Source organism: Myxocyprinus asiaticus, chromosome 25, assembly GCF_019703515.2.
Source record: "Myxocyprinus asiaticus isolate MX2 ecotype Aquarium Trade chromosome 25, UBuf_Myxa_2, whole genome shotgun sequence".
In the NCBI taxonomy this organism is placed as follows: Eukaryota; Metazoa; Chordata; class Actinopteri; order Cypriniformes; family Catostomidae; genus Myxocyprinus; species Myxocyprinus asiaticus.
Genome location: NC_059368.1, coordinates 14711576 through 14737597, shown reverse-complemented (window position 1 = coordinate 14737597; position 26022 = coordinate 14711576). Strand labels below are relative to the sequence as shown.

At 37.8% G+C, this 26022-nt stretch overlaps 1 protein-coding gene across 1 annotated transcript; it reads left to right on the top strand.

Annotated features, from left to right (window-relative positions):
- The first annotated feature begins 475 nt into the window (after window positions 1-475).
- ak9 (adenylate kinase 9) lies at window positions 476-24258 on the top strand. The gene is made up of 36 exons (XM_051655379.1): window positions 476-514; window positions 836-976; window positions 1089-1152; window positions 1242-1294; window positions 1415-1511; window positions 1696-1808; window positions 3330-3497; window positions 3801-3923; window positions 4005-4079; window positions 4225-4323; window positions 5136-5275; window positions 5827-6146; window positions 7143-7267; window positions 7381-7531; window positions 8216-8333; window positions 8516-8640; window positions 9723-9782; window positions 9935-10129; window positions 11127-11254; window positions 12159-12362; window positions 12500-12799; window positions 14947-15068; window positions 15179-15386; window positions 15561-15656; window positions 16031-16249; window positions 16424-16642; window positions 16857-17070; window positions 17690-17891; window positions 18035-18181; window positions 18683-18900; window positions 19381-19577; window positions 19705-19874; window positions 20881-20979; window positions 23236-23338; window positions 23550-23664; window positions 23860-24258. The coding sequence occupies exons 2-36, from the start codon at window positions 857-859 to the stop codon at window positions 24081-24083; spliced, it is 5331 nt and encodes a 1776-aa protein (XP_051511339.1). The 5' UTR covers window positions 476-514; window positions 836-856; the 3' UTR covers window positions 24084-24258.
- The last annotated feature ends 1764 nt before the right edge of the window (window positions 24259-26022 follow it).

The following is a 26022-nucleotide window of genomic DNA, read 5'->3' as shown; positions in this document are numbered from 1 at the left end:
GGTTTCTCAGTTATTCTTATGGTGTTTGCTTCTAGTTTCTGGGATATTGAGGTCACTCCCTCTCAAATTCTGAATACAAAATCTTAATGTTTTAGTGTCCCTCTGTGGTTTTGAGTTGAATTTCCAGTGTGTATATGTGTTTGCGTGGGTACTTTTAAACACAATGCATTGCATTTTAAAATGGTAAGTAAATTGTCATTCAGCTTAACACTGGAAGCTCAACACTGACCTCTGGTGCTCAAATTGAATTAGTGCAAATTTAAGCGGGCAGGAAAACGATTCTGCTATTTTATTTCGCCAAATAATCTAATCTAATATATTATTACATTTTTTAATATTATGTATATATATATAAATAAGCCTGTCAAATATGTAAACGTTTCTACCAGCTAGGAATCCTGCCTAACTATTCTGCCTGACAATCCTGTTGTCGGCTAGTTGCCATGACAACTGTTCAACAAGTGAAGTGCAACTGGAGATGGAGGTTACAAGTCTGTGGTTGCAATCTATTAAAGTGAGTAGTCAATGAATAAAGAAAATTATTTATATTTAGTGAATGCAAAGACATTTCTGATAGGTTTACAAAAGGACATTTGGAAAAATAGTTCACTTGATACCGCGCGTGTTACTCAAAATATTAATTATTAATAACAACTCAGCTTTAGCTAACTATAGTTAAATTGTTCGTCATATGGACACTTAAAATATATTATTAAGATATGACTAGTAAAGCAGCTTCATACAAGATCATTAACGATGATTTCATACTGAACTTGACCGTTCCTTTTTGATAGCTGTAAACAGATTAACAGCTCTGTGTGTTTCTGCTTTACAGTAACAGAAAACTCGCCTAACAATGCCATCCACTGTCCCGAATCCGTCCACCTTCCCTTTAGCGGATAAACTGATGGAGGACGATGCAGAGAAAGATTTTCTGCTCTCTAAAGCAACATGTTTTATCATCATTGGAAAACCAGTGAGTCTCCAACACGCATCTCTCAAATATAAAAGCGGATATTTCTCAGCAAAAAACAAAACAAAACAAGCAAAACAGTATTTCATTATGTGGCTATCTGTATTATTTACAGGGTGTTGGCAAATCCACTCTTGCTAGAAAATTAGCCATGACTTGGAATTGTGTCCTCATTGATGGTAATTTTGGTCAAGTGCCTTTGAAACTACATTGCCAACATTTAAAAAGCATTTTCTGTTAAACATGTTTATTCTTTCACTCTGCATAGATACAGATATTCTGAACAGCCACATCAATAATGGGACAGAACAAGGTATCCAGGTGCGTTGTTTTTCTATATGGCAGTCTTTCATTTCATGTGGCCATTATGGAAATAACCGAATCACTGTAAACAGTTCTAGTTTTGTCAAATGAGATATTTTGTTGTTGTTGTTGTTTCAGCTCTTTAATATTTTGGCTGAAGGGAAAACTGTTCCTGAAGAGATGGTGGTCAAGTTAATTGTTGATCGGCTCAATTCACCTGATGTTGAACATTATGGTAAGGGTGTGACAAGGCTTAAATAACCCAAACTTAAAAATATTTTGTCTTAGTTGTTTTAATGCCACCGGTTTATTTAAATGGTCATTGAAGACAAAGTTCTTCATATCAACAAACATATTGTAAAACCATGTTTTTAGGATTTTAGTTCTCATGCTTTGTTTTGAAACCTGTTGTTTAACAGGTTATGTCCTGGCCTGTTTGCCATCAATGTCAGAGGAGTGCCTGAAAATTCAGGAGCAAATCGACCTGATTAAAAACCTTAGAATGCCACCAGACTTCATCATCAACATCAAGGTAGCCCTTTTCTTAATCTTTATACTATCTATACTAATCTATACTCGGTGTTGGGTGTCATCTGATTACAAAGTAATTAGTTACATGGTAACAGTTAACAATAAGGTTCCATTTGTAAACATTAGTTAACATGAACTAACAATGAACAATACTTTAACAGCATTTATTAATCTAAGTTCATTTAAACATATGCTAAAAACAAATTTAATTCATAAGTTGTATTTGTTAACATTAGTTAATGCGCTATGTACTAACATGAACTAATAATGAACAATTTTATTTTGATTAACTAACATTAACAAAGATTAATAAATGCTGAAGAAAATATACAGTTCATTATATGTTCATGATACTTAATGTTAACAAATGGAACCTCATTGGAAAGTGTTACCAGTTACAGTAATCTAAATACTTTTAAGTAAAAAAAGTAGTGTAATGATTTACATAGTAAATTCTTGTAATCAGATTACATTTGCTGACTTTCAATTAAGTTAATTACTTTTAAGTACATTACTTGGGTTACACATATATAAAAAAAAAATCATATTTATTTAAAACACATTTAAAACATGAATTATGTTAATATGTATATTTTATTGACAGCTGAAGGGTGTGCGCCCCCTAACTAAGGGAGAAACGAGTGTATAGCTTGCATGTGACAATGAACAAGGAGGAAATATAGACATTGAGTACGTTTACATACACATTATAACACTGATTATGCTTATTAGGCCAACAAACTGTGTGGTCATGTAAATGCATTAAACAGCTTTCCTTTATCGGTGTAAGGCCACAAATGTCTTAAGAATAAACTGATCGACACGGGTACAATTTTGCCAATTACCCCAATTTTGTGTTGCATGTAAACACCTTAACCAGCGTTCTTAACAGCTTATCCAATGTGCACATGTTGTGCGCATTCCTCTTCACATTTGATGTCAAAAGCAGAGAATAACCAGATTATTTCAAATTTCATGTATACGCGGATTTCTTGCATTACCAGATTTTAAAAATAAGCAGATTTTTGGGAGTAATCAGAGTATTGGTGTGCATGTAAACAGGCTCAATGTTTTGAATTCGTTGAGCACAAAAACAAAAAAATTTTTCTGTGAAAAGTGTTTCAGAAAGTAACTTAAAAGTAAAGTAATTAGTAAAGTGATTACTTTTCCAATGACGTAATCAATAAAGTTATCTTATTAAAATTTTAGAGAAATAATTAGTAATTTTTAGTGGATTACTTTCTTTGAGTAACTTACCCAAAAACTGTCTATACTCCACTGATACTTACTTTGGTTATCTGTTGCCTTATTTCATCCTTTAGCAGCCATGAAAATATTTTACCACATTGTCATATTATTATTACACCTAAATGTGAGAAGTTGTGTGCTGTTGTTACATAAATGGAACCCCTGTGATTGTGTTATGTTCACTTAATCACTTCAGTATACAATAAATGAAGTAAATAAATGTTAAGTTAGTGTCTTTCAGTGTGTGTGTGGTTTTGTGTGTGATTGTGTACAGTGTCCAGACAGGGACCTGATCCAAAGGCTGTCAGGTGAGCGTCAACATCCTGAGACAGGCCTTGTGTTCCAGAGGGAGAAATGGGACCCTGTGAAGAAAGAGTCACCCATGAAAAGTAGCAACATAGAGGATGAGGAAGGGGAGGAAACAGAGGATCTGGAGGAAGAGGTACAGTGCTACGAAAGTCCAACATGATGTCTTTGGTAATACATAGATTGAATGACAAAAGTGGGAACTGAGTTCAGTTCATTATTGTCATTTTTATCAGAAAAATGTATAACTTCATAAATATACATCAACTTTACAAGCAACATTATAAATATACAGTAAGTTGGTGTTCTGTAACTGCTATGTCGATAAACTTCTTTTTCATGTTTCTGGAAAGATCAGCATTGCCAAATTTTAAAGCTCAGTTTACAAATGGGTAAACACAATTGATAAGTGTGCACAGTGTTTGTATCTGTGTCTAAGACGGAAGAGATAGAGCTCCAGAAAGACATGATCACACAGCTAGTAAGAGTGAGAGAGAATTATCCAGAAAACGCCAACAGCAGGATCATACTCTATAAGGACACCTTGCTCAGGCCTCTAGAGGTAATTATCCTTATTGCACACCTGCATACATTATTACTGAAACAAATATTTAGAGGATTTACACTTATGTTTTATTTGAAGGATTACATGGCGGACCATAATCCCCCACACTTATTTGAGTTGGATGGAAACAAGGACCCAGAGGAGCTCTTTGTGGTGGGTGACCTCTGTCAAGGCTATAATGCTTACAATAGTATGCTCTCTTAAAATTTATATCAGTAAAGCATTCAAATAACATGATATATAGTATAATGTTATGACTTAAGTTCTGAACTTTCCAACTATCTGTAAATGTCCACAGTCAGTGATGTCTCGTTTGGAGTCCATGGCTGTGAAGCGTGCAGCTTTGCCTGTGCATTTGATGATAGAGGACACAGAGTTTTCTGATCAGATGGACATGGTCAGATACTATAAACCAATATCTCTCTTATTCTGAACTGATCAATTCATAGGAACCTTAAAGGGATAGTTTACCCAAAAACGAAAATTCTCTCATCATTTACTCACCCTCATGCCATCCCAGATTAGTATGACTTTCTTTCTTCTGCAGAACACAAATGAAGATTTTTAGAAGAATATCTCAGCTCTGTAGGTCGATACAATGCAAGTCAATGGTGGCCAGAAATTTTAATCTCCAAAAATCACATAAAGCTAGCATAAAAGTAATCCATATGACTCCAGTGGTTAAATTCATGTCTTCTAAAGTGATATGTTAGGTAGATATGTTAGATATGTTAGATATGATAGGTTAGATCAATATTTAAGTCCTTTCTAACTATAAATATCCACCTTTGGCCAGCCTCGATCGGTAGGTGGTAATATGAACAAGTGAAAGTGAATTGGAGATTTATAGTAAAAAAGGACTTAAATATTGATCTGTTTCTCACCCACACCTAACATATCGCTTCAACATATCGAAACATATTGAGTCTAATGAATTACTTTTATGCTGCCTTTTATTTTTTTATTTTTTTTTTTTTTGGAGATTCAAAGTTTTGGCCACCATTCACTTGTGTTTTATGGACTTATAGAGCTGAGATATTCTTACAGTATAAAAAAATCTTCATTTGTTTTCTGCAAAAGAAAGAAAGTCATACACATCTGGGATGCATTAGTGTGTGTAAATGATGAGAGAATTTTCATTTTTGGGTGAACTATCCCTTTAATAAAAAAAGCTTATTATATCTCTCATTACCATGTCTGTTCTTGTAGGAGGAGCTATTTCGAACTCTGTCCTCTTGTAAGATCGTCGCACCAGGCTTTCGTTGGCGAAGAAGCCGATGGTCCACTACCTGCCCTGTGGCGCTCAAAGAGGGCAGGGTCATCAAGGGCAGACTTGAATTCGCTGTTGGGTTAGTAAAACATTTATCTGAAAAGGAAAATATTTCAAGAATTTAATGTGAGGGGCCTGGGTAGCTCAGAAAGTAAAGACGCTGACTACCACACCTGGAGTCGCAAGTTCGAATCCAAGGCTTGCTGAGTGAATCCAGTCAGGCTTCCTAAGCAACCAATTGGCCCGGTTACTATGGTGGGTAGAGTCACATTGGGTTAAGCTCCTCGTGGTCGCTATAATGTGGTTCTCGTTCTCGGTGGGGCGCATGGTGAGTTGTGTGTGGATGCCGCGGAGAATAGCGTGAAGCCTCCACACGTGCTAGGTCTCCACGGTAGCGTGCTCAACAAGCCACGTGATAAGATGCGTGGATTGACTGTCTCAGACGCGGAGGCAACTGAGACTCCTCCTCTGCCACCCTGATTGAGGCAAGTCACTATGCCACCATGAGGACCTAGAGCGCATTTGGAATTGGGCATGCCAGATTGGGGAGAAAAAAAAAGGAATAAAATATTTTTTTTTTTTTTTTTTTTGGAGGATTATTTATACATTTTAAGTTTTCCTCCCCATTAGATTCATGGATAAGATGTACATCCTGTCTTCTCTGGACGCTCTGCAGAAATTCATTACAAACCCTCGGCACTACCTGCTGCCGCCCATGCCCTGCCTGCCATGTAGGGTATCTGTGATCGGGCCACCGTGCTCAGGAAAGAGCACAATGTGTGCACTACTAGCTAAGCATTATGGAGCTGTAGTGGTAGATGTAAAAGCAATGATGGAGCATACCCTGGCTACATTCAGACAGGTCATGCTGGACAAAGTGCGTCACGATGCCACATTTGCAGCCCTGGAGAAGGTCAGGGTCAAGATGGAGCTTGAAGCTAAAGCATCAGGTTAGACAGCAATGACCTGCAGTTTCCAGCAATGGACTTGGTGTTTTTCCACACTAGGCATTGATAATGAAGGCTCTGTGCTTCATGCAGATTCTGAAAACATGCTTTAAGGAAGAAAACAGGCTCCATGCAAATGTAAAAACTCGCAAACTGATATACAGTTTAGCATGTTTTGCATTGTTCAAAGTTGAGAGAACTCGAAACTTGCAGCAGACTTCAAAATATATTTACATATGAAATAGTGATCATTATGTTTTTTTCCGTTTCTGCCTATATAGAATCCTGATATATAAGCTACATAATTCAATTTAATGACAACAACTGAGCAAAAAAGGAAACAGAAATAGTTTGTTTTTCTTTGACAAGGCAGTTGGTAGATTTTAGAACTGGCACAAGGGGGAGGTAACACCTCTGGTAACTGGCTAAGCAGACAAATTTATCAGCTGAAGTCGACAATCTCGAAATTGTAAAAAATCAGCCAATTAATTGCCTTGGCTGAGATTTCAGTCTATCACTAATATAAAATATAGGATTTCTCAATTTTTGAACTGTAGGTAATATGGAAGCCAATGAGGGTGAGTCTGATGAAACTTACTCAGGTAAGGGCATTCCACAGCCAACATGGACTTTACACCACTTTGTCGTAATCAGTGACAATGATAGCATAATGTATGTCTTGAGAGATCTATGAATAGAGTCAGTTTGTTCAACTCTGCTTTAACATATTGTTAACTGTTATCGCTCACTTTATTTTCTGCAGATACCCACCCAGTCGGTGAAATAAGTGAGAGGGGTACATAGTTATTAAGTAATCCAGTAGTGTTAAAAATGTTCACTTTATATACCACTGTATACTCCCAACTACACTCAGGACTGTTAAATTTCTTTTGGTCTCATTAAAAAAAGAAGTATTCATAGTAGTAACTTTTGGGCAAGCGTAGGAGATAAATGTTGCTACACTGGTTTGGTGATGTGTCTTTTTTACTTTTTTAATAGAGGTGACAGAAGATCACCCAGATGTTCAAGCTCTTGTAGAAGAAGCCATGAAGGTGGCAGAACAGTCTCCTGCCACAGCTCCACAGGAGCTTTATTTAGAGGCCCTGGAGAAGCACATAAGAGAGGTAGACCACCTCCCTAAACCATTTATGAACCATTATAGCCACTTTCCCATACTTTACACAGATCAACGTCATGTTTTAGAATATATGTGTTCTTCACATTTGTGGGTTGTTAGATTGAGGCTGAAGGTGAGGATGCTGAATTTAAAAGAGGTTGGATACTGGACAACTTCCCCAGCACCAGATCACATCTGATCAGCATTGAGGAGCTACATAATGTTATAATGCCTGAAGTCCTATTCTGTCTTCAAGACAATGTTAGAGAGGGTGAGGGAAATATATACTCACTCACACACATTTTTGCATGCACACTAACTAGCAATAATTCAACTTTTTTATTTTTAGTCCTGAACTTCAATACAGTACAGACTACAAGCATTAATTGACTGAAACTTGGTTATTTTCCATCAAATCTGAAAGATTTGTTTAGCCTTTTGTGGTTGTTTAGGCCACCATTGGGCCAAGCAGTTGAGTGGTGAGTAACAGTTCCAGTAGCATTTCCACTTGAGTACAGTTTGGTACAATACGATAAAAAACCACTTCCGGCCTGGAATTCTCAGTATGGTTAGCTAACCATCAGGACAGGGAACTGTTCTGGTGGAACGGCTGTAGTGATGTTGCAAATCACGATTGGCATGGCCGGCTCAAGGATGGGCAGCCCCCCTAGATTTTCCTTGTGCCCCCAGAAACTTCTGACCCCCCCCTCCCACTAGAACCTATTGCCCACCCAAAAGGTCAAAATGCCCCCTCAAGGGTCTCATTCTAGTACCAGCCTTGACGATTGGTCATTATTCTTATCCTGATTTCGAATCACCACTGTGAAAAAAGAAATCATAACCATGCCAACAAGTCTGGATTGGTACAGAACTGCACGGATCCGCAATGAGAACCACTCAGCCTGATGGTGGAAAAGTGCCTTTAGTTGTGATGGTCATATATTGTTTATTGAAGGAAGGACCGTACTAACCAGGATGTACGAACGGGATAAGGAAGCGGTGGATCGAGCTGTGCTGGCTCGCCTACGAGAAGAACGAAAACAGCAGAAGACACAAAACAGTCATGAGACATTGTGAGTGTATAGCAACAGGGCACAGTTTCAGTAAACATATATATAAAAAGCAACCATGAAACTTGTGGATAAATTGAAAACAATGGTTAACATAATGTCATGTAGGAAAGTGGTGGCTTACATAACTCATAATTGAGGTGAGAAATAGTCTTCAGCATTGTTTTCTTGCTGTGTTTTTTAAGGAAACACAATGAGGACTCAATGAAAGGTTCACAGCCTACTGACACCCAGTCAAAACTAGAGACATTGCTTGAGGAGCCAGATGGTACTCTTACTCAACATCTCACATATGAACAGACACTTAAGGGTATGTTCACATTGGCAGCAAATCAGTTCTGTTATGGGGGAAGATGCCCCCCTTAAGAACAATGCGCATTTACAATTTGGGGTAAAATGACCTACCTGGGGCAAAAAATCAGTCTCAGTTTTGCAGAATATATAAAATACATGTGATATCATTTTTAAATATTTTTCTGTTAAAAGCATCATTAATGTAAAATACTAAATAAATTATTCTATGTAAATTGAAGCTTTTTGACCATTTACTGTAGTAAGGGTCTTACTTTAACTTTTCACACTATGTTTTACCCTACAAATCTAAATGTGCTACTGTGTCCACAAATCCCCCATTAATAAATAGACATAAAAATTTTAAAATCCAAAATATAAATTCACAGTAAATAACAATAAATTCACAGATCACACCCTGCTAAAACAAATCCAGCTTAACCAGCATGCAATTCCCATGATGTTCTAAGCTATTTAATGCTGGTTAGTGCTGGTTTGGTGCTGGTCTACCTGGTGGATGCTTTTCACCAGCAAAACCCAGCTGGTGAAGTTGGTTGACCAGCATGGTCTTTCAGGAGAAGCTGGCTTAGCTAATTAAAAAGCCTGGTAGGGTCACCAGCACTCTAGGATGCCATGCTGGGGACCAGCACACAAAACTGGTGACCAGCAATACTGGATTTTTTAGCAGGGCTATTAACCATTTGAAAAAAAAAAAAATAATAATAATAAAAAGAAGATAATTTAACCTCAAAACTGTTTAGAAGGAATAAATCTCACAAATGTTGAAGTTCAGATTAATAAAAGCATAACCATTCGATAAATATGTTGAGATGAGATTTAGTGACATCTATGGTTAAGAGGTAATTTAAAGGTGAGGGGGTGCGGCATCTTACCCCATCTTCCCCATAACATTTCATATATTTAATAATTTTCTATTCTAGTCTTCAGTATTAATATTCAATTAATATTCCATTAATATTGCTTTTTGGCTGCAAATTGCTGTCATTGTGAACACTTCTTTATGTCAAAACTAAAGCAAAAAGTGTCATCTTGTAGATTCCATGATTATGTGTTTAATGAGTAATTTATACATTTTTGCAGAGGGTTCTGATAAGTCTGACGAAGGCAAAACTTCAGACTCAGTTGCATTAAATGATGAGGGTGAGTAAACTTATTATCTACTGTACAGTATATACAGAGTTCTTTTTTCCTTCAACACTCACTTTTCCTTTCCTTTTGTAATGTCAGTTGTGATTTCATGACTTCTGGATAATGTGTCTATGTGCATAATCCGCATATGTTTGGGTGTACAGTGGTGGTGCTACCAAAGGTGTGGGAAAAGGGTTATCCTGACGGCCCGGAGATGGATGCCTTAAGTTTGCAGCTGAAGCAGTTTTTGATGGATTGGGAAAGCACTGAGCTTGCCATCACCTGCAGTTGTGTTAAAGTGGACATCAATAACAAAACCCCTCAGGACATCCTCCAAGAGATGATTTGCCATATGGATCGTACGTGGAGTATATTGTCCGTCTTTTTATGATATTTCTTTAGTGGTCATTCTCTCACACTCTGTGGCGGCCCGCGCAATTTTAGTCTAGGCCTTCAGTGCTATTCATGCCATTAAGAAAACACAGTTTCACAATGAATAAGTCACCATATCATACATTATGTGGCAGTTAACTAATAATACCAATTGACATTTTAAAAACATGTCCACGCATGAAAGCCAGAACCAAGGAGGTCTAATACACTATCTAAAATTTGCTATTTAAATGTTGCTTGCAATAAATTTTGTTTCGTCAGTGTACATGGTTACTTTTCAAAACTTGATCTGACACTGAATGCTCAAGCAGCCTAATTTACACATCTCAGGTTTTAAAATCCATAAGGATCTCTTTCTCAGCTACAATACCAGCAGTGATGACAGCCGACTTGTCAGCAAGATCTCTCATTCTTTGCTTTTAAATTACGTACATCACTTAAAGCGTGATGGTGTCACACAAGGCCAGCTCGAAGGCCTGGACTGGGACATATCCTAAAGACCACACCCACCAAGAACAAATAAATCAATCTGATTGGCTAATGAATCTGACTTTAGATGCCTGTTCATTTGCACTGTTGAGGGATTCTGTGGAAATTCTGAAGGCCTGATGGGGTGGAGCTCAGAATCACACGCTCACACGCTGCTTCGACTAAGGAGCATGCGATATGTGAAACAGCCGACACGCTTTGCTTATAAGCATCGAGGGATTGATTCTGATTGGATAAACTTTTTTTTTTTTTGCTATTCATTTGTAGATGAATTAGGAGTGGAAAGTGATTGAAAATACATAGGCAAAAAGGTCAATGAAAATGAAAGGATGAAAAAATATTTATTTATTAGGCATGTTACGCCAGCAGAGAAGGCTTTGCTGGCCCCGAGAAAGCACCACTGCTCACACTCACTATATCCTCTCTATTCTTTGTTTCTCTTGTCGTGTCTCTCTACATTTCTGTCTCTCTCAGAGTCATTTAAGTACACAGCCATGAGGATATCTAGTGAAGATCTGGAGGAGGAGGAAGAGGATACACATGCTTTGGCACAGGCTGAGAAACCAGATGATGTTTATGAAGAAGAAGAACAAGAATCAGAGGTCACTGAACATTTGATAATAGGCAACAAGTACAGTCAATGTGAAATCAAAATGGACCATGTGTTCTTAACACACGTTTCTGGTGATTCATTAATTTGTCTGCAAATTTTAGTGCACTCCAGTGGCTCCAATGTGTTAATCTGTCCGATCACCAACCCAACATTTGTCAAAACAGTAAAAGAACAAAACAAATCACGCAGTGCAATCTATACGGACTAAGATCAATGCAAACATTTATAAATTAATTGAGGGCCCCAAACCATGGACAGTAACATCTACTCAACTAATACCGTATGTGTAGAGGAACTCCATCCTCCACTGCTTCCTTGAGATGAATTTAGAGACTATCCTGTCGTTCAGTATTTCACATATTTTTAGATCCTCCAATAATTGTTTATTTCATTGATATTTTGGCAAATTTTTAAGTTTCTCTTCACCTGTCACGTTAACCACAAGCAGGCTTGATGACACATTAATGTGATACTAGAAGCTGATTGGCTTGAATGGTTACCTCTAATAATGATTGATTATGAATTCATTTTGTGATGAAATTTCATTTTGCCTTTTTCGGTCGCATTTTGGACAGAAGCAGATGATGTTTACTTCAGTTGAATATCCATTTTGATTGGTCAGTTTACTAATGAGAAGAGGCTTTAGGGCATCAGCTTTCTCTAGTATTCATACCGATTCATACATTAAAACTCACCTGGACTACCGAAAAAGAAAGAAAAATACAAAAATTACCTATTTTTTTCATTAAAGGCATATGAGTTATGGACATTAGTAGGTAAAGTGATTAAAACAATTGTTAATTTGATTACTTTTGTTGTTACTTTCATTTTGAATACATTTTTGACGAGGCTCTCAGAATATCATACCACTCTACTATTTATGATGGTCTCAGGAGGAGGTCAGCTTTAAGAGGCAGCTGGGAGATACTAAGAATTTTTGTCCAGTCGTGCTGAAGGAGAAGGGTACACTGCTTCTGTGTCTGGATGAATACACTGCCAAGTACAGAGAGAAAGTCTATTATTTCTCCAGTGGAGAGGCACAAGAAAAGTTCTTACAGAACCCTGAACTCTACATCTCAAGCACAGAACTATTAAAGGTGCCACCAGCATGTTATCATGACAAATGTTAAAAACACATTTTATACAGTGTTTTGCACTATTAAAGAGTTGAAAACAAAGAGAAAGTGTCAAAATGTAAGTAGATACATAGATCTGCTTTGCTGTGTGCCACCAGCCACCAGCGCTGCGGGTCTTCATGCTTGGAGTGAGGGGCTCGGGGAAGACAACCAATGGGAAGTGGCTTGCCGAGCAACTGGGAGTCTTCCACATCCAGTTTCAAGAGCGGCTACAGGAGCTGATCCTACGAAAGACCCAGAAACGTGTGCCATATGCAGATGATTCAGTACCCCCTGAGGAACCTCCAAAAGAGCTGCAGGCCTTGCTGGAGGCTTTGGGTCAGAGTACAGCATCCCATCCTGACCAGGAGGACAAGCCCAGTCATGAGGAGATTGCATCTGGTAATGCTGTCAAAAAGGTAGGGCTCGGCAATATATCGAATGTCATCTATATATTTATGATGATTTTGCTGCAGGTTTAAAATAAAGAAACATGGTGAATATCATGGAGAATATCTCAGCTCTGTAGGTCCATACAATGCAAGTGAATGGTGATCAGACCTTTTGTAGCTCCAAAAAGTGCATAAAGTAAACAGAATTAATCCACAAGACTCCAGTGGTTAAATCCATATCACTTAAGTGATATAATAGAATTTAAGTCCTTTTTGTACTCTAAATCTCCACTTTCCCTTTTACATCTGAAAGTCACATGTGGTGCCTGTTTAGTTTTATTTTCACATCTGAAAATGAAAGTTAAAGTGGATATTTAGAGTAAAAAAGGACTTAAATATTGCTTCTGTAAATATGGATTGTGTGTATATGCACTATCGTTCAAAAGTTTGGGGTCACTTGCCTGAAATGTTTCTCATGATCTTAAAAACCTTTTGATCTGAAGGCGTATGCTTAAATGTTTGAAATTAGTTTTGTAGACAAAAATATAATTGTGCCAACATATTAATTTATTTAATTACAAAACGAAAATGTTATAAAAAAAAAATAATATTTTTTTTAAATGGATGACTTAGACCGAATAATTAAGAAAAGCAGCCACTAAGTGCCCAGCATATAGATGGGAACTCCTTCAGTACTGTTTAAAAAGCATCCCAGGGTGATACCTCAAGAAGATGGCTGAAAAAATGCCAAGAGAACATTTCTGCAAAATCTAGGCAAAGTGTCCACATTGAAGATGCTAAAATATAAAATAGATTTGATTTATTCACAACATAATTCCCATATTTCCATTTCTGTTATTCCATAGTTGTGATGACTTTACTATTATTGTGTAAAATGTGAAAAAAAAAAAAAAAAAAAAAAAAAAGAGTAAGTGACCCTAAACTTTTGAATGGTAGTGTGTGTGTGTGTGTGTGTGTATATATATATATATATATATACACACACACACACACACACACACACACACCGATCAGCCACAACGTTAAAACCACCTGCCTAATATTGTATAGGTCTCCCTCGTGCCACCAAAACATCGCCAACTCGTATCTCAGAATCACATTCTGAGATGCTATTCTTCTCACCACAATTGTACAGAGTGGTTATCTGAGTTACTGTAGACTTTGTCAGTATGAAACAGTCTGGCCATTCTCTGTTGGGCTCTCTCATCAACAAGGCGTTTCTGTCTGCAGAACTGCCCCTCGCTGGATGTTTTTTATTTTTGGCACCATTTGGAGTAAATTCTAGAGACTTTTGTTCAGCAGTTCAGCTTTTGAGATCAGCAGTTACAGAAATACTCAAACCAGACCATCTGGCACCAACAATCATCATGCAGATACGGGTCAGGAGCTTCAGTTAATATTCACATCAACCATCAGAATGGGGAAAAAATGTGATCTCAGTGATTTGGAGCGTGGCGTGATTGTTGGTGCCAGATGGGCTGGTTTGAGTATTTCTGTAACTGCTGATCTCCTGGGACTTTTATGCACAACAGTCTCTAGAATTTACTCTGAATGGTGCCAAAAACAAAAAACATCGAGTGAGAGGCAGTTCTGTGGACGGAAATGCCTTGTTAACGAGAGAGGTCAACAGAGAATGGACTGGTTCAAACAGACCAAGTCTACGGTAACTCAGATAACCGCTCTCAACTGTGGTGAGAAAAATAGCATCTCAGAATGCTATTCTGAGATGCGGGTTGGCGCCGCTTTGGCGGCACGATGGGGACCTACACAATATTAGGCAGGTGGTTTTAATGTTGTAGCTGATATATATATATATATACTGTATAAAATAATATTACTGTTTATTGCTATGTATTCATTTATTGGGGCTAATGAATGAAAACTAGTAAATATATTTTAATTTCGTGAACAATTAGTGAGTAAAATATGCCTTGACTATTTTAACATGATTTTTACCGTTTTAGTTTAACATTTTTAAAATCTGTATAACAGTGTCTTTTTGGAAGAAATTATGGTTCATCTTTTTTTTTTAAATCACCCTTTTAAGTCATATACAGTACATTAATATTGAGATATAGATTGAATATTGTCAAAAGTTTAGCTGTATTGCTTCATTTGTTAGAGAATACTTTTATGCATTTGTGTGTTTGCAGGAAGATCTAGGATTAACTGAAGATGAGGAGGCCATTAAAGCGTACCTGCAGGATGGCGATCCTCTCCCTCCAGAGATATTGGAAAAGGTTTTGTTACAATGGTGGGACCAAGAACCCTACAAGTAAATGATTGCTCATTCACACACATACACTTACTAATTCACACATGCTATTTCATAAACACTCTTTTGACCTTTTGAGTTTGTGAACCCCTACATTTTCTCTGTCTCAGATCCACAGGGTTTATTCTGGAGGGCTTTCCTCAGAACCAAGAGGAGGTGTCCTTCATGCTGGAGCATCATTTGTTTCCAGATGTGGTGGCAGTCATGTCAGTAGAGGTTGCTGAAGTGGTGCAGCGTCTGCTGCCTGCAAAGCTCATGCTTTGGAGAGAGAGACAGGACCGCAGACAAGAACAATTGCGTCTGGTCACCAAACTCAGGGTGAGGGTTAAAGCAGAATCTTTGGGTCAGCACTTGTGATAACTGTTCATAAAATGCAAATCAGTCAAATGAACAGCAGACATTTACCATTTTGAAGAGAAGTAGGTGAAACTAAGGAGCTAAAACAAGTGCTTGGTTTTGAGTAAAAATGTATTTATCTGTGTCCCACTCCAGGAGGAAGCCATCAACCAGAGAAGATCTGAGCTCATGGCTGAACGTGCACCCAAAAATCCCAGCCAAAGTGTTGGACTCAAGCCTCCCAAAGAACAGGTCATTGATCATTGTCATTGTGTCTTGTTTTAGTCCGAACGGACCCTTTTGACATTACTGGGTTTGTAATGTGGAACTAAACAAAAGCAGGATAAACGGCGTAGTTGGCTTATAGAGTTAACATAAGAGATAATGGCAAACATTATTGCAGCTTTACCTTTTGCTTCAACAGCAGAATAAAAAAAATCACTAAGTTTGCACAACATTCCAAAAGAGTAAAAAAGTAAGAGAGACATCGATTACAGCAGTCAGAAGGTGCCAATTGAAATTGTATGTAAAGGTGTTATAGATTAAACATATATAACCAATTATGCAATGCACTTCAAAGAGACAGTTTGTCTGTCCTCTGATTGGAGATTCTGTTGCTCCATCAGGAGGATGAGGATAAAGAAGATGTGGAAGAAGAAGCAGAGGAGAGGGATGACCTGGAGCAGGAATGGGAAGAGATTGAAACCATGTTGCTGGAGGAGTTTCCTCCTGTGGAGGAAGAGGAGGAAGATGATGAAGAAACAGAGACCAGTGCAAAAGAAAAGCTGGAGATGGAGATCAGTGGGAGGTTTGAGAGGGACGACAACAATCTCAACAGTATGGTGGTAAGGAGGAGAGAGGGGGAATGTTGAAATGTCGAAAGCCCATTTTATAAACAAATTTACTTAAAGTAAATTAAGAAAATGTACTTTTCATGTTAGGAAGATGTGATTGCTCTTGGTCAATTGAATTACAGCTGTTCTGCAGACAACATATAAAGTATGGATTGCTTTTTGTAGGACCTCCTAACAGACCACCAAATTCCACGTCTGGTTATAAGTGCTGGCCGCATGCCCCGGATTGTAAGGTACCAGCTCCTTCAGGGAATCAATCCTCTGCTGGTGAATAGACCCTCCCTGTTTCAAAAGTGCCAGCCAATCAGCTACAATCTTGCGAGAAGACTTTTGTACTGCTCCTTCAAATATCCCAGTGCCTTTGGGTGCTGGGATCCTGTAAGGGTAAGGACAGATTAAACATTTTCAATTTGTGAATATGAGAATCATGACTATGCACATAGATACATACAGCAGAATACAATACCAGTGACAGTTCTGTCATTAACAAAGCTACTGTAAACAAGTACGTGCATTTTTGCTGTCATAGCTTTCAAAGCCCAAAAATAGCCTAAGGAAATTGAGAGACAAAAGACTCAGTTTGCTATTTGTTTTGTAGCTTGCTGAAGGAGATTTTATCCAGCCTCTACAGGGCCCTTTCAAAGCCACCTTCCCTGTCATCCTGCATCAGTTCATCTACTTCTTTGCGTCAAAGGAGACACGCAACACCTTCATCCTCAACCCAATCAAATACCTCCGTCAACCAAAACCCAACCCTTCCCTACCCATCAAACTGGCTATCATTGGCCCACCCAAAGCAGGCAAAACCACAGGTTAGGTTTCAAATCCACAACGAACTTGTGAATGTTGAAAATGTTGCATAGTGAGGATGTCTTCAAAAATAATGACATAAATAGTTTTCATTTATCACTTAATGTCATACAAAGTCCAGTAAACATAAAAAGCTAAATCAATATTTGGTGTAACCACCTTTGCCTTTAAAACAGCACCAATTCTCCTAGGTACACCTGGACACAGGTTTTCTTGGTTGTTGGCAGATAGGATGTTCCAAGCTTCTTGCAGAATTCGCCACAGTTCTTCTATCTATTTAGGCTGTCTCAATTGCTTCTGACTCTTTATGAAATCTCAGACTGACACGATGTTCAGTGGGGGGCTTTGTGGGGGCCATGACATCTGTTGCAGGGCTCCCTGTTCTTCTATTCTAATCTTTTTTATTTGCAAAAGTAATGTTTGTGAGTCTAACATTTATATTTCCTATTGACTACACTAAAGCTGAAGATATAAATAACCATCTTAAGACAAATGCTTTTGTGAAACATCTTATGTCCCTAAGACTTTTGCACAGTACTGTATAATAGCTTATAAGTGAGTGTTTTTTAAAGATTATAGAAACAGTATCTAATGATCTTTTATTTGTGTGTGTGCACTCAGTGGCACAGATGTTTGCAAGCGAGTATGGTCTAGCTCGCCTCTCTATTGGAAATGCAGTACGATTGGTACTCAACAACCAGGCCAAAACTGATTTGGCTCATCAGGTGCAGAAGCATTTGAACCAGGGCCTGACCGTACCTGATGAACTGGCTATCCAGTGCCTGGAGGTGGCAGTAATGAGTCTGGTTTGCGGCACTCGTGGGTGAGGAGGACCATGCACAATCAAAGAAATACACAAGACAAATAAACACAAGACAGCCTAAAAGACTGAAAATTCAGTTAGCAGATCGTGTTGTGTCCGTAACTGTATGTGTCATTGTGAATGTGTTTAATTCATTATTTTAGGTTTGTATTGGATGGCTTCCCTATGACCAAGCATCAGGCTGAATTAATGAAATCCTGCAGCATTATTCCTATGCTAGTGATTGAACTGCAGCTGGACACATCAGAGGTGCTGAGAAGAGGCCTGGGAGAAAGGGGGAAAAACAAGAGGTTCGACCAGAACAAACACACAAAGTAAAAAAAAAAAAATGTATTAAATAAAAACAACAGTGTACCATACTATCATATTGCTACAAATTTCATTATCATTAGTTTAGGATATTTAGCAGTGGTTCTCAAATGGTGGGTCATGAATAAAACTCGAAAGTATTTGGCACAAATAAATACATTCAAATTGGCAGATGATAGCTAAATTAGTTTCTCAAAAGTTCTTAATGGTAATGTTAATAAATGACCATTTATACATTTATAAATATATAAATATATTCAATGTTTGATTTACTTATGTATTATAAACAAGTACTGTGTTGGGTCACCTCATTATCTCCAGTGTAAAATGTGGACCCTGAAGCAAAACAAGTTTAAAAACACAGGTCTAGTTGACAGGCTCTATGTAAAATTCAGCTAAAATGCTGACATATCATTTAAGTTTCATGAAATAATTTAGATTTTAGGTGAGTATTTTAGAATTCTGACCAATCTCTCCAACAGGCCCTACCCAATGCATGATAGCCCCCAGATCCTAAACATCCGCATCTCTTGCTTCAGAAGGGAGGTTGAAGCTATCAGGCTACACTTTCAGCAGCAGTATCACAACTGGACTCCCATTGATGCTCACAGGAGCAAATGGTGGGTGTGGGAACGAGTTTTAGATGAGGTTCGCATAGGCATGAGACACATTCGTTCTTACTTGGAAAGGATTCACAAAGGTGAGATCATGCAAATGATGCCCTGTCAAACAAGAAATATCCTACTAATACATACACTACTATACAGTTTGGACACACTTGACTCTATGACTAGACTGTAATTATTGTTAAATGCTTGAATTTAGTTTTGTGGCAAGTAAAAATTATGCCTAAATATTAAGTTCTCCAGCATACATGAAAAATCCTTCAATCAGGTGGTTTCATGGTATTCCAGTTGGTGGAGATTGCCCATAGTGTTGGAGCTGTAATATAGGCAAATGATGTCATCTTAGAAGATAAAGATAGTTTTGATTTATTTATAATTTTATGGCAACTGCATAATTCATTGTTTTGAGGATTTTACAATGATTATAAAATCCAGAATGAGTGTGTGTGTCCACACTTTTCACTGGTAGTGCACATTCGTGATCAGGCATGAAAATTGGACTTACCCGACATCAATATTTTCAGTTCTTTGACAGCTTTCTGTGTTCATGGCAGGCCAGGCAGCCTGTATATACAGACTGTGCATTACCCCACGAGAGTTGCAGTCTCGGCTGGGCGAGTTTGGAGAGCACTGCCCAGTTAGCTTGGCTCTCCATCGGCATCTGGTGGACTGCTCCCATAACACCTCACTGGAATTTGCCGCAGAGTTCAGGGGTCACTTCTACAAAATGGCCAGCAAGGAGTTCCTAGAGGTAAAGTGTTTATGGTCCTGTACTATCACTTGTTAATTTGTTAATACTCTGTTTTTGTGATGTTATTTTAACTGTCAGGCTTCACTTCAATTTAACTCATTACCTCTATTTCTTTGTTACTTGAAAGAGATTTTTAGAGTCCCCAGACCAGTTTGTGGTTCCAGGCTGCCCCTACCCGCTTCCCCCTCCTTCACTTCTTCCTCATAAGTTGAATGCAGGCCAAGTGAAGAGCCGGTTCCCAGAACAGGTGGAGATGAAGGGATTTTGCCCTGTCACTTACCTGGACGGCCAACACAGGTATAGTCATCACAAAACTACTTTATACTTTCAATCAGGGATTAAAAACTAAATGTCTTTCATTTCGGTTCATTCTGAATAAAAATAGTATTTTTTTTTTGTGCCAGTTCAGGCTTTCCCCAGCCTCTTTTCCAAATGGTAACCGATTAGAAGGAAATAAAAGAATGGTTAATAACGTTCTTTTTTTAAATAACAGGATTCTGTGCCAATGGTGGGTGATATACCAGTTGCAGTGTTGCCAGATCTCGAAAGATTAACAAGGGACCTGGTCTGGAAAAAAAGCTAAAAAAAAAAAAAAAGGAACTTGTCTTAACCAAAATAAGCAAAAAATAAGCAATACAAATATTTTAGCATATGGGAATGGGAATTATCAGTACATTTTTTTAAATTAAATTAATATTTAATAATTTTATAATTGATCAGAATTATCAATTATACAGTATCCTACATAAATTAACGTCTTTTCAATAAATGTATTTTAAATATTAAATATACCCCCAAAAATATTACGAATATACATGTGGCCTTATAAAATCAATTAATAGCCTAAATTGCTCTCTCCTGCACCTTATGTAGCCAATTTTGTTAATATTTTTTAAACCTTGGTGTGCCCCCAGAGAGTGCATACACAGACCATGATCTTAACGGGATGAAGTCCTAATTTTGTCTCTTTAGCTGTAATAAGCCATATTAAACCAAATATTACCACAAAGTAAGAAACCTGTCAGTCAGTTAAACCAGTCAAATCCTGGCAGCATCAAATCTGTCCATACCATGCATGTACATGTGTTTATTAAATATAGTTTTTAAAAATGTCTTCAGCATGTCACAGAAGGCTACAACCACAACGTGCAATTAGGCAAAGAAATGGGTGATGCAGCGGTTTCCTTCAGGATCAAAGCACATTCTTATGTTCTGCTAAAAAGAAAGAAATCTTTCAAGCTGCAAGTGAATGTAAATGAATATCCACAGTGCAGTTCTATCAGGTTTTTCTCTGCTTCTGTAGATATGAAGCCTTGGTACGTGGAAACATGGAGTATGCTGTTGAGTATCGAAACAGGATCTATATCTTTGAGAATGAGAAAAAGCAAGAGCGATTTCTTCGGTGAGTGGCCTCTCCATTGCCAAGTTATAATACATTATACCACTGGTCTGTTGAATGCTTGATTCTGATTGGTTGACAGACGTTCTAAGGTGTGCAATTATTTTCCGGTAAACACACGGCAATGAAGTAGCTCCAGGTCTTTACTGCATAACGGTTCCATGTCACTACGCCAAATTATTTCAGTAATTTCAAAAAGCCGTACAGGCTACCACAGCAAACCATAAAAAAAAAAAGACATTGATTAAAATAAATCAGTTAAGAACAGCAAAATATTTGTAGTATCCTAAATTTATATCAATTTTGGTTGAAAAGCGCCCTTGCATTCCCTCTCTCGTGTCTCACCCATACTTACACACGCTGACACACATGCATGTGTCACCGGTACTACTCGAACCGGTGATCCCCAGCATGGAAGCCAGACGCACTAGTAAGGAGGCTATAAAAGACATGGCCTCTAGCTTCGGTCGCTGGTGTGTCTCTTAAGGCCAGGAGAGTGAGGTTTACACACCTCACAGCTATCACGTACCAGCTGGCTACCGTTACACATGCCGTGACTTGATCAATACAGAAGTTTCTATATTATCCTAAATAACCATTAATATGTGCAACTTTTAATGTTTCAATGTATTTTGCTTTAATCTTTATCTTTTTTTTACGCCATGCCAGCTTCTATGGCTATATTCATGGCGAGAGCCAGGGTTAGTTGTTCAAGAATAGAACTAAATAAGGTGATTAAGATTAATTTGTTCTAAAAACGTTAACTAAATTTGGATTCACTTGGTTAAAAACCTTTTCAAAAGTATCAACAGAATAATACAAGTTCCTCAAATGTGTAGAAGTATTACAGTCCAGTAAAATATGTTTAACGGATAGTGGATTCTGACAAGAGGAACACTTTGGTGAATTTTCTCCTGATAGTAAAAAATTGTGTGTGAGTCTTGTATGTCCTATCCGGCATTTTGTGTAAATGACCTGATCCCAGCAATTATTAAAAGGGAATACATATCTTGTCCCAACAACAAGATTTATTTAACGTAATTTGTTGTTTAAACACTGATCCCATTCTGACTGCCATTTGTTTTTAATGTATACATTTAATGTTGGTTTCAGATCTGTGAAAGGTATAGAGCATTTTACTGGTTCTGTAGTTAATGCTTCTCTGGCAGCTCTGTCTGCTTGTTCATTACCAGAGATTCCTGAGTGACCAGGTACCCAGCAGAAAATAATACTAAAATTCTTTGATTCAAGAGATGGCAATTTGATTAAAATCTTCACGATTGTTGGGTGATCCGTTTTTATAGATTCCAATGCTTCAAGACATGATTTTGAATCAGTTATTATTAATAAAATGTTATGTGGAGCAGTCTCAATGAACTTCAGTGCCAGTAGTAGAGCATTTGCCTCTGCAGTAAAAACTGAACTTTGGTCAGGGATGCATATACCCTGACACAGTTGATTTGTTGCTAAAGCTGCTGCCACTTGATTTCCAGATTTAGATCCAGCTGTGTATATTGGGATATGTTGTGGAAATTTTGCTCTAATAAGCCTCCATAGCTGTAGTTGAAAGCACTGTCGCGCTCCCCCTCTCTTTCGCTCTCACACAAACTCTCTGGAGTAAAGTCAGCGCACCACCGTGACTCAGTGGGATTGTTAACAGTTGTTTAGCAATAGAAAAGCTACATGCAAGAATGGCGACTCTCGCTGCTGCTGAGAAGTATGCTTAAACGTACATCTTGTCAGTTTGAAGCGATGTTATTCCTAATGAGAGCCGTTTAAAACACAGGTAATTCCACGCGCAATCTCTCTGTTTCTCTCTCTCTCACTCTCACACACACGCTCACATGCACATTTACTACCTTGAAAGGCAGCACATCCTCCATTGCTAGTTCTAAAGTGACGTTTTCAAACTAGCAACGAAAGCTTGAGCTGTATTAAAGCTAGACGCTGAATCCGTGGTGGAAAAAAGTAGTTCCTCTCACAAGAACGTTTTAGGGACGAAAACCAGAAAATGTCTTGCGATAAAACCCTGAACGATGTCTTAAGGTATGGTAACCTTGGTATAAGTGGAATAATTAACTCAGGCCCATTGAATTATTGAAAAATTATGCACAACCGAGGTGTAACTGCTACTCCGCTGTGCGTCTTGACCAGATTACCACCTCGGGTGTGCATTGTTTTTCAATAATTCAACGGTCCATCGTGTTATTCCTTATGTATAATACAACTTGAAACACAAAAAATCACAACTGTTTGCAGGTCACCGGAGACTTACTGGGACCAGAAACTTCCACATAAACTACCTCCCATGGAAGAGCCAATTTTGCTAACCTCTTTACCAAACCTGGGTTATTTGGAACAAGTGAGAGGGCACCGAAACACACTCACAGTCTTTCGATCTGCAGTTTTAATTATCTGTAAATCTCAGTTAACAATGTAAATGGTCTGTTAATGGTAAATCATGTTTTATGGAAGTGGTAAGATTATAATAAACTCTATATGGGTTAGCAGTTATAGGACTGATGTCATGAATAAGATTTTGTGACATTAATTTAATTAATCTGTTTTTGTAGGGTCTGGCAGTACCCATCATCAAAGCCATGACTGCAGTTGGTAACCTAAAGCCAAAGTTCCCTTTTCTCAGTGTGAAGAGATCTGCTATATTGTACCTGGCCTTTCATCTGAAAGGTGATTGATGTTTTTCTTTTGACCTCTCTTTGAATAGATTGCGGTGTGATGGGTTTAAAAATAAATAAATAAATAACCCCATAATATGGTTCTAAATTTGTGTAAGACATGAAATCATTCAAAGTAAGATCATGTAAAATAAAGTCTAAGTATTTTCACACACCTAATCTAACTCACTACCCCTCACTCTCACAGCAATCAACACCAAGAGCCCGGACTATATTCGTCAAAAGTACAAAAAGAAACTTAAACATTTTGAGGAAGGCTGTGAGCTTCTCTCGTACCTGGGTACCACTATGGGGAGGCACAGATCTCCTTACGATGTGCCCCCTGATTTTACACTAAAGCTGGACAGGTTTCTGGCTCTGGAAAAGTCCACCAAAACAACCTCAGGCCTGATAAAGCTTGGGGGCAGGTAGACAGCAAATTTAAATAATAAAAACCTTGAGTCAGCAGTGCGACACGTCACAGTATTTCAAGATCAGTTTTGGTTGACATTAAATCAGTAAAATATGCAAGTATACAAACATTATTACTTTATTGTTCTGTTCAATTGACAATTCAATGTGTGAATGATCTCAATAAATACGTTTTAACTGTTTGGTTTTTTTTGTTGAGTATTACTGTCTTGAACGTTTAGTGTGAATTTGACTGACATCTTCCGGTTTATATACAGTATAAGGGTGTTTATATTCATTTAAATATAAATCTCTTCTCTATATACACAACATCACTGGGACCCATCATTTAAGCACACAGTTTTTTTTTTAACAATCTTAAGAAAAAATATTTTTTTTGAGAATACAAAATATTCTTAACTTTTTCTTAAATTGGAAATTAAGAAGGAAATGGTGGTTAAGAAGAATCTTCTTCTTTACAACATTTCATGAATCCGGCCCCATATCATGTAGATTTGCACATTAGGAAGACCCTTCCTCTCTGAACATGCCACACAACTCCTTGTTCAGTCTCTTGCCATATCTAGACTGGAGTACTGTAATGCTAATTTAACCGGCCTTTCTGCATGCGCAATTAGGCCTCTGCAAATGATCCAGAATGCAGCTGCACATCTGGTCTTCAATAAACCCAAGAGAGCACATGTTACTCCCCTCCCTGTCTCTCTACACTGGCTGCCGGTTGCTGAAAGTATCAAGTTCAAGGCTCTGATGCTGGCATACAGAACAGTCACTGGGTCTGCGTCAGATTATCTACAATCATTCCTGATGAGCTACGTTCCCACCAGAAGCCTTCAGTCTGCAAATGAGCAGCGCCTTGTGGTACCAACTCAAAGAGGCATCAAATCACTTTCCCGGTGTCGTGCCGAAATTTAATTCCCTAGTATCCTTATGTTTAGGTGTGGGCTTTAGGGATAGGGACCGATGACTCCCTAGTATGGTTAAGGATAGCTGTGGGTGTAGAGATAGTCTTTAGGTATAAGGACAATCAGGTAGCGGGGAGTTAAAATCTGACAGGGAGTATCATTTCGGCACAATACAGGACTTTCGGCTTCACTGTACCTCGATGGTGGAACGACCTTCCCAACTCTATCCGTGAAGCAGACTCACTCTCAGACTTCAAAAAATGGCTAAAGACACAACTTTCTCATGAGCACTTCACCATACACCTAAAAAAAATAAAAAAGAATTATTGTTGCCCTCTAATCTCAGTCTTGGCTAGTACTTTTCGAATGCAATTTAAACGTTGAATGCAACACTTTTCATGTTACTGTCTCCTTAAGAGGAATCGCTTATGTTGTTTCCTTCCTCATTTTGTAAGTCGCTTTGGATAAAAGCGTCTGCTAAATGAATAAATGTAAATGTAAAATGTGGGTGTTTCTTCAAATTCTGGCACTTTTAGCATTGTGAACTTCTAGAAAGCACCGTCTCGTTAAAATGTCTAATAGTGTATGTACATGCATCACAGGAGATTTATGTAGTTTTTGTATTTATTTCTGAAATTCTTGAAAATTCCCACCACTCATTTCCACCCCATCTCAATTTCTGTTTGTTTTTTCTTGTGTGAAATAGAATTCCATGGTGGAAATGACAGTAATGGAAATTACATTAAAAAAAAAAAAAAAAATTATATATAATTTTAAATAATTTCATAGCTAATATTTTATGTATTCTAAATACACACAATTAAATCATATTTTCACACTTTTTGCATAAGTTGGTAAAATTACAGCTTAATTGGAAATGACCACCAATAAAAGTATTTTGCTGACAAATTTTATTTAGCTTGATTTTTTTTTTTCTCTCACTTATCATATTTCATCTCAAGCATGCTCTTCACTGGCACTTTTGTTGACAAGTATACTAACTAAAAAAAATTAATAAAATTGTGGTGTGGTATGTC